General features: G+C 40.0%; 1 protein-coding gene across 1 annotated transcript in view; it reads left to right on the top strand.

The window, feature by feature from the left end:
- Positions 1-12,882, top strand: part of LOC149863059 (maltase-glucoamylase-like) — a 151,538-nt gene that overhangs the window by 17,049 nt on the left and 121,607 nt on the right. Inside the window, exons 4-6 of the mRNA XM_090051177.1 lie at positions 4,149-4,269; positions 4,361-4,470; positions 7,393-7,544. Of these exons, the coding sequence (XP_089907303.1) occupies positions 4,149-4,269; positions 4,361-4,470; positions 7,393-7,544 (383 nt within the window). The remainder of the gene's footprint in view (positions 1-4,148; positions 4,270-4,360; positions 4,471-7,392; positions 7,545-12,882) is intronic.

The raw sequence follows: 12,882 nt of genomic DNA, 5'->3' as shown, positions 1-12,882 counted from the left end.
ATGGAGAGTTTAGCTTATGAAGGAAGACTAGCAGACTAGCTTATTTAGTCCAGCAAAACCAAAGCAAGAAGACATGCAATTACTTTCTAAAATGCACTGGTGCACAGGGAGCGGAGTGATTTAAGCATAAAGACAATGTTGGCACCAAAACAAATGCATGTAAATTGGCCATGAATAAATTTAGGCCATGAATTAAAAGACACGTCTATTTATCAAAAGACTAAAGTTTGGAGAAACCTCCAATTACGACTGGTAGGACTGGGAGAAGATACCTGACTAATTTTAAGATAAAACCTGATAAATTGATCAAAGGCCTTGCCTGAAATGATTGATTACAGTAGCAGGACATTGTCTATCATGGACTAAGAGGTCACTCCCAGGCTTTTGATCCTACAACTTTTTAATTACTATTACTACAGCATTTTTGTTTTTGAAGTGAAAAAGTCTGTGTATACACATTCAAATAACCTTAGAGAATTCTCCTAGAATTCTTCTAGCAGAAAAAAATACCCAATGCTACATCTACCGACATTTGATGCTGAGACCCTAAAAGGTGAAAAGTATGTAGTGAGATGGGGGCCCTGTGCATATAATATGAAGGTTCCCTTAGTCTGCCTGGTGATAGAAGGCAGGAGGGTGCAGGGTAGCCCTGATTGGCTACTCAGACTGCACATGATTAGCCTGTGTTTCTCTGCAGCACAATGTGGGAATTATGAAAGGGCATATTCTTCTCCTTGCTGAAGCAGCAATATTCATTGGGTGATATACTGTATCCCAGGGGGAGAATGAAGGGTTGGAGAGAGGCTGTTCTCTCAGGAAAAATATTTGCTCTCCCAGGAGAAACTCTACTTGGAATGATTTAACCCTGGCTGTTCACAGGTAATTTTTTTTTTTCCCTGGAATGGTAATTTTTATTCTAGGAGCAAAAGCCTGAATATCACTTGTGGTTTGTCCTTGGAGAGTAGCAGCTCTGCCAAGAGAAAGTGAACATCTGTATGAGGCCAGAAATTAATGGCTAGAAAATGATATTTAGAGATTTGAAAATTGTTGTCCATCTCCCCTTTTGTCTTATCAACCTTACAATGTTCTACATAGCCTACATATCCCATGTTCTTCAGCTTAACTAATCATTTCTGAATGGATGCCTTTCCTGAAGTCCAAATACATTTCCTATGCTGCGTTTCCCCTTTTTTAGAAAATCAATTGTGTTATAAAGGAATGATATCAATTTAGTGTTTATTTTGGTAAACCCGTGTTTTATTTTATTCATTTTATGTTTATTATTATCTATGTCTAATAAATCTTGCCTTCAACAGTGTTCTAAAACCTTGTATTCCATTAAAATCAGACCTGTGAGTCTCTAGGGTTTTAGATCACTTTTTCCTACTTTCTCAAGTAAAACCACTATCTTCCCATTCTTTATACCACCTCTGTTTAGTTCTGATTTCCTTTGTGTGATGGTTATTTATCAGTTTAGAATTGGGATCCTTTCTGAGGGAAAAAATACCACCCCCCCCTGCTTGGGTTGCAAATTCTAGGTAACGTTTTCTCTTTTGACTTAAAAAAATCCCAAGTCTTTTTATGTTGAAGTCCCTGAACTATTGAGTCTACTTGATATTCCCCAAAACCTCAGGCCCTGCCCTGGTTATGCTTTCATTTAATTTAAACTGAATAAATTCATGATCACTTGATCAATGGTTATTTTCTATTACCAGCTGTTCTGTACCATACTAAGTACTTACCTAAAAAGGCAAAAATAGCATCACATCTTGCTGGTTTCATGACCTTTTAGTTCAGAAATCTACCAGTTGCCTCATCCAGGATTATCTGTCTCTTACCCCTCTGTTATTAGCAGCACTTTTTGTTCATTCTGTATCAGGGACGTTAAAATGTCCCATAATGACACAGGCCCATATAGATCTTCCTTATCTTACAACATTACAGGAATTTCTACCCACATCTAAATCTTATTTTGGTGGTTTACAGTGAGAGTCTATGGACTCCTAGCATTTTCTCATTTGTCGTCTTCAGAGTGATTTTGACTTACACCACGGTATTTAGACTTTTAGTACATTAATAGCATTATTGAAAGCATTTTTTATACACAGGCCAATACTTTTCTTAAAAAAAAAAATCTTAAGTTTTACCTCCTGGCTTAAATGTAAGCGCCTACTAGTCATTTTTTGCAAAAGCATGAAAGGGTTTTTTTTATGTAAAGATATGTTTCCCTCAACTTGCTTAAGATGTCTGAGTTGTTTTTTCCAGTCTATACATAATATAGCACCTTGAATCAAAGCTGTGTATAGGATGCTTCCTGCTCCTTGTTTGGATACCTTTTAGAAATCAACCTGTAAATTAATTTCCTCTCCTTCTGTGCTAAGCTTTAGTTGTGGAGTGTTGCAACTGGATGGCCACTGTAGAGGGACCAGAAGTCAAGAACTTGTTGGTATGATTGCTGTTGGTGGATTTCTGGTGCCAGCCAGACTGAGTGACATCCAAGTGGTCTGGCTGGCTAGGAGAGAGGCTCAGTCTCAGAACCTGGAGTTCAGCAGAGCTTCTGGAGTCTGGCTGGACATCACTGGAGGCCAAATATAGATGGTCATCAAGTATAGATTCAGCAGAAGCCTTAACTACAAATGTAGACATACCCTGAATGACAGGGGGATACAACTTCAGTGACTACCTGTCGTTATAGAGGAATATATCCTGGTTGAAGGATTTGGTTGTGAAGTAATATCAATTTTGGGCTTGATTTCATGTTAGTCTCTCAGTAAGAATGTTAGTAAACTCTGATATTGCATGTTTTAGCACAGAAAGTATTTTAAATATTAAACTTAGAAGGCAAAGAAAATTTTAATAAACTCAGAAAATTAACAGGAAATTAAGGAAGTTAGTACATATCACCAGCTTTGTGCAGTCAACATTTAAAATAGTTTGTCAACCATGATTTTAATTATTTATTTTCATGTATATGTACATGTATTTGCTTTGCATCATGTAGGTCACATGATTCCTCTTTGTAAAATGTAACAGGTCAGTAAAATGCATCTAACTGCGTAGCTAATTCAGCCACTACAGAGAATTTGTGCTCCCAGGAATTTTCAAAAGGAGCTGCATCTGATTATAAATTGTCTGTATACCTTAAAAAGAGAATACAACTTTGGGTGTGAGCATAGCCATAAAGTTGCTCTGTAAAAGGAATGTCAAACACTGGACAAGAGGACATAACAAGGGTTAAATTGATGAAAGATAGGTCATGCCAGGTTCTGCTATGTGTTATTAATACCTATGGATTGTAAACTACATCTTTTATTAAAAGAAATATTTGAAGTGTTAAGACATTTTTATTATACCATCAGCATTTGTGTTTCAGACCAAAGGCACGGGTTTACTAGTTCACAATTTAGTATAAGATAAATTGTGCAGAGGTGGGCTGACAGCTGTGATTTTGCTTGTGGTTGGTCTATGAATAATTGAACAGAATTGCCTTTTGCTTGAATTATCTATAGAATATTTTAAATGCATTGGAAAAAAATACTAAATGAATGGAAAACATGTTTCCAGATGCATTTTGCAATATTCACATAGCTTAATATTTTCTCTTTTGAACCAATATATCAATTATTTTGCACAAATTGAACAACAAAATGTACAATTTTTTACATATACTAGTCTTGGAGGAAGCTCAGAAGTTTTGGAGCTTAGGTTTGATTCAGTTGTGCATCCAGATGTTTCCATTCTTAACCATGTATGAGACTACTGAATCTTCCTAAATGATCTAGAAATTCAATAAGAAGAACATTCCTTGAAGTATTAAGTCCACTTTCTGTCCCGGTGGAAAAATGGCAAAAGGCACAGACAAGGAAAAAAAGTCAGAATCATGCTAAGAATGGTAAAAAAAAATTAGGAGCCCTTTTTCCCCCTTGCAGTGAGTTATTTTAAATTCTGACTTGACTCTAGAAAAGGGATTTTATGTTTATATTAATTTATGAGGCACACAAATCACGATAGAGCAATTATGAAGGTTAGAACAAAGGTCACTGATATTTAAAATCCATGTGAAGCACCTTTTTTTTTAAATCCAGAATATTATTTAGTGCTAATCAGTCCTGGTTAGTGTAATCAAGTTCTTTTTGTCCTTTAATCAGAGCCTATGTGTGCTGCGTGGCTGCTGCTGGAGTCCACAGAATGACTCAAACATACCCTGGTGTTTCTTCTCCAGAAGTCATGGGTACCAAGTGGTAGGGGGTCAAAAACCTATAAATACAGGTAAGATGCAGGGTATGTTCAAAGAGCAGTGTCCATCCCAGTAGCACAGATCAGTAAAGCACTGGTGTAACATTTTGTTTTTCTTTTTAAGGTTTTGAAGCTACATTAACAAGGCTATCTTCACCTTCCCTGTTTGGAAATGATATCAATAAAGTCCTCCTCACTGGAGAGTATCAGACAACAAATCGCTTCCATTTCAAGGTGAAATTGTTTCTTATCCTGTTTAAGGCCTTGTACAGGTATCTGATTACTACTATAATTGTTGCTCTCCCCGTAGAAAGTAAGAGAGCACAAGCATTTCATTAACTCTCACACAGAAAACATGCCCAGTTTGGGATCACCAAGGAAGATCCCTACAAATGCCTGTACACTTTCATGCTGCTCAACTTCTAAACCAGGAAGTGTTCAGCAGTGGGGAAACGCTTCCTGAGCTTTCCCAAGACTGGGATAACAGATCTGGAGAAGACATGGGGAGCACTGGCGGCTCAACTCCTCCTGACACTCAGAGGAGGCAAGGGGCCAGGAATTCTCTATTGTGTGTCCCCCAGCCCAGGGGCACTGGTTCTGGGGAAGGCACAGGCAGCTCTTCCACCACTCCTTCCCCTCCCAGAGACAGGGAAGGCAGTGACAAGCAGTTGTCCGATGCTCCTTGCCTGTCCTCAAATCCAATGTGTCCAGGTTTAAAGAGGGTGGGAAGCCTGCTTTAAATAGGTATATTAAGCTGTGGATGGGGGAAGTTCTCCCATCTCCCACTGCTTGTGCAGGTGCTGCTTTAGATGGCATTGAGCTAGGAATGGGGATTCTTTCACCTCTTTAAATGGATGTGTGCTACGGGGGAACTCTGGGAGCTCTCATATTCATGTCCACTTTTTTAAAGGTTTGGGGTATTGTGAGGCAACTTCAGGGAAAGACTTTCTGAGGCTGGGGTAATGGTACCCCAGACCTTTAGAAAGACACTCCATACCTTCCTAGTCTTTGCTGAGAAGAGAGGAGTGGAATAGCCAGGACTCCTCATGTCTTCCCCAGACACTGATGTGGGGAAGGTACAGAGAGCAGGAGAGGGGGCAGCTGCCGCCTGGAACACCTTTACACATCCTCTCTCAAAAAGATTTATAATAATGGAAATTTCCCAGAAATTTCTAGCACAAGTCAATGCAAGTCACCACCTGCTTTATTTTCTATTTCATTTGAGGTGAAGAAATGGGCAGTAGATCCAAAAAAAAAAAAAAAGTCAAGGTGAGATACAGATGGAAAATGCCCACTTTATTCCCAAAGCATAAATTGTAGACGTGTTAAAATGAGACAAGTTCTAAAATATAAACACATGTAAAAATGCTTCTGTTTATTGGTAACAGCCATTGAAAATGGTATGCGTGGTCTTCAGAGACTAAAACTTCATTAATACTTAGGAAACTTCTAAAGATAAAGGCAACTGTCTACCTTTAACCCTTTGAGTCAGCTGTGAAACAAAACCCTAATGGGTATTAAAAATCTGAGAATCATCTTTTGGATGAGATCCTGAATCCAGGTCTTGATTACTTGTAGTTATTAAACTTTCTGTATTTGATATTGTTAAAAATGCTGGAGACACCTCTCAAATAGTAAGTGGCATTAACCATATACAGAGAAAGGTAGTGTTAGTCTGAAGTTTCTTAGAAGGTAGGGTAGATATTATGTCTGTGCAAAATTTCAAAGGGTGTTTCATTTCGAAGCTGTTTTGATGTGTTTTGAGCTCGAAACAGCAAAATCTAAATGAAATGAAAGGCTTTGAAACAGCGTTGAAATGAAACAAGGGCACTCAAAATGTTTCCAAAGTTTTAAAAGGTTTCAAGTTTCAAAGCCAAGCTTGCTTGCAGGGAAACAGAAAGTAAGGAGAGAGAGGGGAAGGACTGCTCCCATATTGACTGTGTAGCTGGCCAGTGACTGGGATCCTCCCCTGAGGTCCCTTCCAATCCCAGTGCTCTGGGGGAGGGGCAGAAAAACAACATAAAAATCATTGGCAGGCTTTGTGGCCTCAGCAGGGGCTACCATGCCTGCTGTTTTCATCTGAATCAAGAAAGAAATGACAAAGTTATAGGCATTTTCATGATTCCCCATTATAGCCTATGGGCAAAACGTTGAAATGCATCAAAAGAATATCAAAACAGCAAAACAGTTTTAATGAAATGAAACAGAACAGTGCTTCAAAATAGCAAAATGAAACACATCCCTTCAAAATAGTGAAATGGAAGTCAAAACAAAATGGTGCTCTTTCACATAGCCCTAGTAGATATGTTCCTTTATAGACTAAGTAAATGAGAGAGAGAGAGCATACGTGCAAGCTTTCATGAACCCAAATTCACAGCATTTGAGATCCAAACTGGGCAATTAACTTTTCAAAGATTCGATTCAGAAGATATATACTAAGCACACTTCATTTTGGGACTGTGTGCGCTGAGCCAAACTTTCCTTGAAGTGCTGCTTTCAGAGGACTAGGCACTGGAACTGAGAGCAGAAATGCCTCTTCTGTGCTCTTTATATTCCCCTAACTGGGCTCAGGCAATGTGGAGGAAGAACCATTCAGATATAGGAGAGTGAAGAAGTAGACTGGCGAAGTGGAAAGGCAGTGGCAGTGGAAGTCCCAAGAACACATTGGGATAAAGAGACCGGTGTGTAGTAAAATGGAAGATGAGGACTAAGAGCTGGAGAACAGGAAATAAAATATGGACCTGTATTCTGTGAATTAGGGACAGGGGACTATAAACATTTGTGCGAAGCTCAGAGGGAAACTTAAATTGAATGTTTTATAGATATATAAACATCTAATCAAAGAACTGTATTGGTTTCCATATCCACTGTCTTTTATTGTAAGCTGCTCTGAATATTTTTGGAGAAGGGTGGTAAATAAATCAAATAAATTAAAGTTTCATAATGCACATGCAGAAGGAACCAAATTAAGGTTGTACACGCAGACTTAATAATGATATCCCTTAACATTTAAATTCTTGACTTTTCAGCCTGAACATACTTTTGACTTGTGGGTGTCTGAATTCAGAAATATACCATGATTCAGGGAAATATTCTACTAGCCGAGTAGAAATACATTTTCAAAGCTTTTAATGACTTTTTACTGTTTAACTGCAGATTACAGATCCTAATAATAAAAGATTTGAAGTCCCACATGAGAACGTGAAAACTTTTGCTGGACCTGCAGTATCTGGTTTAAAGTACAAAGTCAGTATTGCTGAGAATCCTTTTGGCATCATAGTGACCAGACTAAGCAACAGCAAAACCCTGTAAGTCACTTCTATACCTTTTCTAAGTAACTTTGCAACAAACTGTTTGCCTTAAAAAATCATATCACAACATGAAATAATGCATATCAGAGATGGAATGAATACTCTAATTTGATCATTTACCTCATTTATTTGCTATACTATTTTTTCCATGTTCTGTACTTATCAAGCTTATGTTTTAGTGGCAAAATTGCAGGTAAGGGGGTATGAAGACATCTTTAATAATACATGCATTTGTTTGCAATTATGTTCCATTTAAACACAGCATCTGTCTACTCAGTTTAGTGGTTTGGCTGAACAAATGTACCAATAAGCACGGACTCATGCATGATTTCAAGACTTCCTTTGACATACGTAGCCAAGCTTTTCACATTCATTCACTTATGTAAAGCCAATGATGTTTTCAAATATGTCTACAAGCTGAACAGTAGAGAAACAAGTATTAAACTGTAAGGTCTGTACCAAAGAGCAAGAGTATGCAGCACCCCAGGCTGTGGCTATCAAAAATATGTGCAGCCTTCTGAACTGTATTAACTTTAATGGGAAGGATATTCTGTGAAAAGGTGGTCCTACTGTGCAAAACCAAACTAGTAAGGTAATGACTTCTCCAATGAACAGTTCAGGTTTTGAGAGGCTATGAAAATAGACTTGTCTTGCACATTGCAGTTGCTTATCCCTCTTTCTCTCCCGTGGCCAGGCAGACCATAAGACTTAATATTATCTTAGTAATCCCCTTGAGTTGTTGCCAATGAGAAAACAGGCACAGCAGTAAATGGGAAAGATACTTATCTGATGGAAGGCTTGAAGAGCAGGAGAGGATAGGGTCATTTTTTGCTCCTAGTTGCTGGAAAAGAGATGGATGAACTACTCTTTTTGCCAAATGCTGTAGTGATATGACTTGCAGTGAAATTAATTAATTCTTGGGTCAAAGTACTGGTTCATGTTTAGTGAGTGATCAAGTAGTTGTGCCAGACAACTCAATCTGGAAGATATCTCAAAAACAGTTTACAATTTCTCTCCTGGGTGTGACTTGTGTGGAGGAGGCAAAAGAAAAAAAAGGCTATTTTCTCTCATGACAGAGGGGAAAGTATAAAATCCTTCTAAAGAGACTGAGCGTATTTTGTTATCACGGGTGTTATGGAGCAAAGGGTAGTATAGAGTAACAGGTTATCAAAGAACTGTATTTAGGCAGTTTAGGAAAACATCCCCTTGTAACAGGGTGTTTACTCATCAGAGTAAGCAGTTTTCTGGCTAGAGAGAGGAATAATATGAATTTGGGCCCATACAAGTATTTAAGTACTTTGATTTGTAGATAATTTGTTTTAAGTACCACCAATTATAGATGAAATTATGACAGACTCTTATATTTGTAAATATGGGTTTGTTATATTGCTAGCCTTTGATGTAGTGATAGATGTTCTAGTAGTGTAGTGACAAGGCCTTGTTACATGTTACACTGAGTTAGTGCTGGCTTAAATTTGGAGCGATCACATATTCAGGCCAGCAGAGGCCTGGAGGACTGAAAGGTAAGAATCCCCACTCCTATTCTGGGTTTCAGCTCTGCCCTCCAGACTGCCCCAGTTCTACCCCACCCCAGGGGCTTCCCCCACTGTTCTGTAGGTTTCCTCTAGCCCCCACCACTGCTTACTTGTGCTTTCTGCCCCAAAGGATCAGGCAGGCAAGGGTTAACCCACCTGCCTGGACACCACTGCTGCTGCCAGGCTGCTGGCCTTCTCTGGGCTGAGCCTGCCCAAAGAGCAGCAGCCTTCCCTGCCTGCCCACCCACAGACACTGTGGGCAGTCACATATAAGTGTGCTGGGGGAGGGAGCAGGGGAGGGAATAGAAGAGCAGTGAGTGGAGATCTGGGGTGCTGGGAAGGAGGCCGGAGAGGCAATGGGCCGGATCCAGCCCAGTTGGGGAAGATGGGTGGGCCTAGAGTGGCCACATTTTAGTGCTATACGAGCTTCGTAACATGGATTAGAGATAATCTTATCCTGGAATGAATAATATCCCTTTGAGCTGCATAACAAGTGCTTGAAAATAGTTTCAGGTGTTAATATACAGATAGTTCAGGGTAAAGAACTCCAGAAACAGTCCAAAATGACTGTGTAACAAGGCCAATAGATGCTCCCTAACACAAAAGACTAAGGAACTGGGAAGTGGGAGATGTCCTAGGGTAAGACAGTTGCTAGTTAGTTAGAAAGACAAAGGTTATGGACAGGCTTAGTTATTGCTCCACAATAAAGCAGTTATTTAGTTCTTTTCATTCATGCCTGATAGTTTTCATTAAACCCAGTGATTGCTACACCTGGCTTGCTTCAGGTACTACCGGCTTGGCCCCTCATCCAGCAAAGCATTTAGGCACGTGACTTGTTTTAATTATATGAATTTCCCATTGGCTTCAATCGGACTATAGGTTTCCCTCAATTTACACGGTACATGCGTACCCACATAACAGCGAATATATTGAATTCACATAAAGCAAACTCACTTTACAATGTCAGAAATGGGGATAGGTTCCCTTGGTGGTGAGGGAGGGAAGGAGGAAGGGAGTGAGGCTAGGACTAGGCAAGGGGCATGAGGAGAGGTGCTGCTCCCAGGGCTGCACAAAGCATCAAAGCATTGCAAACAGTGCAGCACTCACCTCAGCTGCAGGGGCCCCGGGAGTGGCTGGTGCCAGCTGCCTGTAGCCCTAGTGCAGGCAGCTGGTGTTGGCCACTCCCAGGGCTGCTGCATCCAGGGCTGGGGTGAGTGCCATGCTCTGTGCCACTCAGGGCTCTGCTTGTCTGAACTCAACCCAGCCCATGCTGAAGCAGCCCCGTGAGCAGCCAACACTAGCTGCTTGCACCAGGGCACAGTGCAGCCCAGTGGCTACAGGCAGCTGGCACCAGCCACTCCCAGGGCCCCTGCAGCTGGGACTGGGGTGAGTGCCATGCCCTGGGCCACCCAAGGCTCTGCTTATCCAAACTTACCCCAGCCCATGCTAGAGTGGCCCTATGAGCAGCCAACACCAGTTGCTTGCACCAGGGCACAGTGCAGCCCAGTGGCTACAGGCAGCTGGCATCAGCTGCTCCTGGGGCTGCTGCAGCAGGAACTGGGGTGAGTGGGGACAGGCAGAGCGCTGGGGGGTTCAGGGTACAGTGCAGCCCAGCGGCTACAGGCAGCTTGTGTTGCTGCTCCTGGGGCTGCTGCAGCCAGGACTGAGATGAGTAGGGCCATGGTCCTTTCCCCTCCCCCCACAAACTAACCTGCATATAATGAATTATGGGTATAAATACGCTCATCACATAAAAGCAAATTCATATATAAAGAACCCGCATAAATCGAGGGAAACCTGTATTCAGATAATTTAAGTTAAGCACATACTTAAATGGTTTTCTGTAGTGGAGCTTTGATAGGCCTCAAAAGTTGTAACAAGGGATTGGGAACTCTGCCACATTCCTGGTGAGTCACCAAAGCAAGCTTTTCTAGCTGAAAGAGAAATTCTTTTGAACATAATGCTACTTGTCTATACTTTTTTGTCATAAAGAAACAAAATAGTTCAGGAACACGGTTTTGTTTCCTTTTTAGATCACCAGTAATGTTTTAAACAAAGAGATTATTTGTTTCTCATCTGCTTTCTCTGGCTTTGGATTTTGTGGATATTCAGCTGAACTTCTTAAGAATTTTGAATGTGGAAAGGGCAAAATAGAAAAAAAAAAGTGAATTCTAAGTAGTGCTGCAATAGCCTCTGTATTGGAGAGGAAGCTGCAAGTACAGACAACAGATCCACGCAACTGGAAAAATGAGGAAATTCATTGCAAAATATAAAAAATAGTATTTATTAAGCCATGCTGTGTCCTCAGCAGTTCTACAGTCTTATCCCAAGGAGGAATTAGCTAGCCATGGCTTAGAGTTTAAGAGGTTCATTCTATTTAATTTTTCTAGAGCTCTCCTGTTGAACAGTCTTATTCTGAACAAATGTATAATATTTGCCCAAAGTTTCAGGTCATGAACTCCATTATGACACTGGTTTAAAGAGAAAAATTCCAGTTGAATCTATGGAAATGTTATTCCTGATAGAACTATGACACTATGCACTTGATATTCATATTTTTCTCATTTACTAATATTAAATATTTAAATATTTGCAAGAGAATGTAAACAGGCAATGGCAGAACTAGTTTTGGGTCCAGTAAATCTATTCCTGGTGCAGAACCCACAAGTGAAGCAACCAAGCCTGGCTGACACCCACTTTATGTTCCTCTTTTGTATTCCTGGCAGTGTATTAGCATCTGTAAAAGTTTCATCATCCAGCAGAATTTAAGGTCAACGAGCCACCAGTTCAACAGCCCTGATCCAGATGGTCTGTAGAGGTCCTTTTCTTGAGAGATTATAGAATGTGCCTGCAACGATAACTTAACACTTTGACATTATGAAATTAGACTGCTCTTTTGATACCTGATACCAGGGAAGGCTGGTGCCAGGTCATCTGAAACCGTAAATAAAGTATTTAACATTTTTATGTCTTTAAATACAACATATCCTTTCAAATATATACTTTCATCCACCTTGTTTTTTGAAAACTAAATTAACTGCCAAACTCTGAGATCCAATGGCAGGAGATATCATGGCTAATAGACTTATTAAATCAATCAAAGATTAATTACCTGTCAGAATGCTAGGATGAATTAAGGTTATCAACTCTTCAACTTTAATTCATTGATAATTAATCTAGGATATTATTAGTATTGTTTATGTAAATGAAGTTAAAATCCTCCATAGTGATCCATTTACTACTATAAATTACAAGATAGATAAGTTTAATATTCAGTCAATAGTTCATGACTTCTTAAATAGGGACATAAGAGGAAATAAATATTCTAGTACAGGAGAATTGATTTAGAAAAATAAATCTTATGAATTATAGTGTCCTATGCACTGAAGAAAGGATTTACATGTTTCTTCCATCTTTCACTGATTTCCTACAAACCACGGCATTTATTGTAAATACTAGGCCTGTGCGAAGCAGCTAGTATTCACTTTGGATGAAGATGTGGCTGATTTGGGGGACAGAGATTCTATTCAGTGATTTGAATCACTGTCCCAAATCAATTCAGATGAATCTGATTTAGTGATTCGGCTGCCACAAAATCAGTTGAATCTCTACACACCCTCTAGGCTGTACATTGTGTGGTCCCCCAGACTCTCTGTGCCCCACACCACAAAGTACCCTCTAACACTTCCCCCCAGTCCTGTAGTATACTGCATATTTTTACCACTCCTACTGTGTGGTCTTCCCTCCACTCCCTTCCCAGTGTAGTACCCCCCTGCCCCGTGCTCCTCTCCACCACTAAT

The sequence above is a fragment of the Crocodylus siamensis genome, chromosome 6 (genome assembly GCF_052110815.1).
Source record: "Crocodylus siamensis isolate JL-2025a chromosome 6, ASM5211081v1, whole genome shotgun sequence".
Lineage (NCBI taxonomy): Eukaryota > Metazoa > Chordata > Crocodylia > Crocodylidae > Crocodylus > Crocodylus siamensis.
Note: the sequence above shows the minus strand (reverse complement) of the source record. Positions and strands in the feature narration are given on the sequence as shown.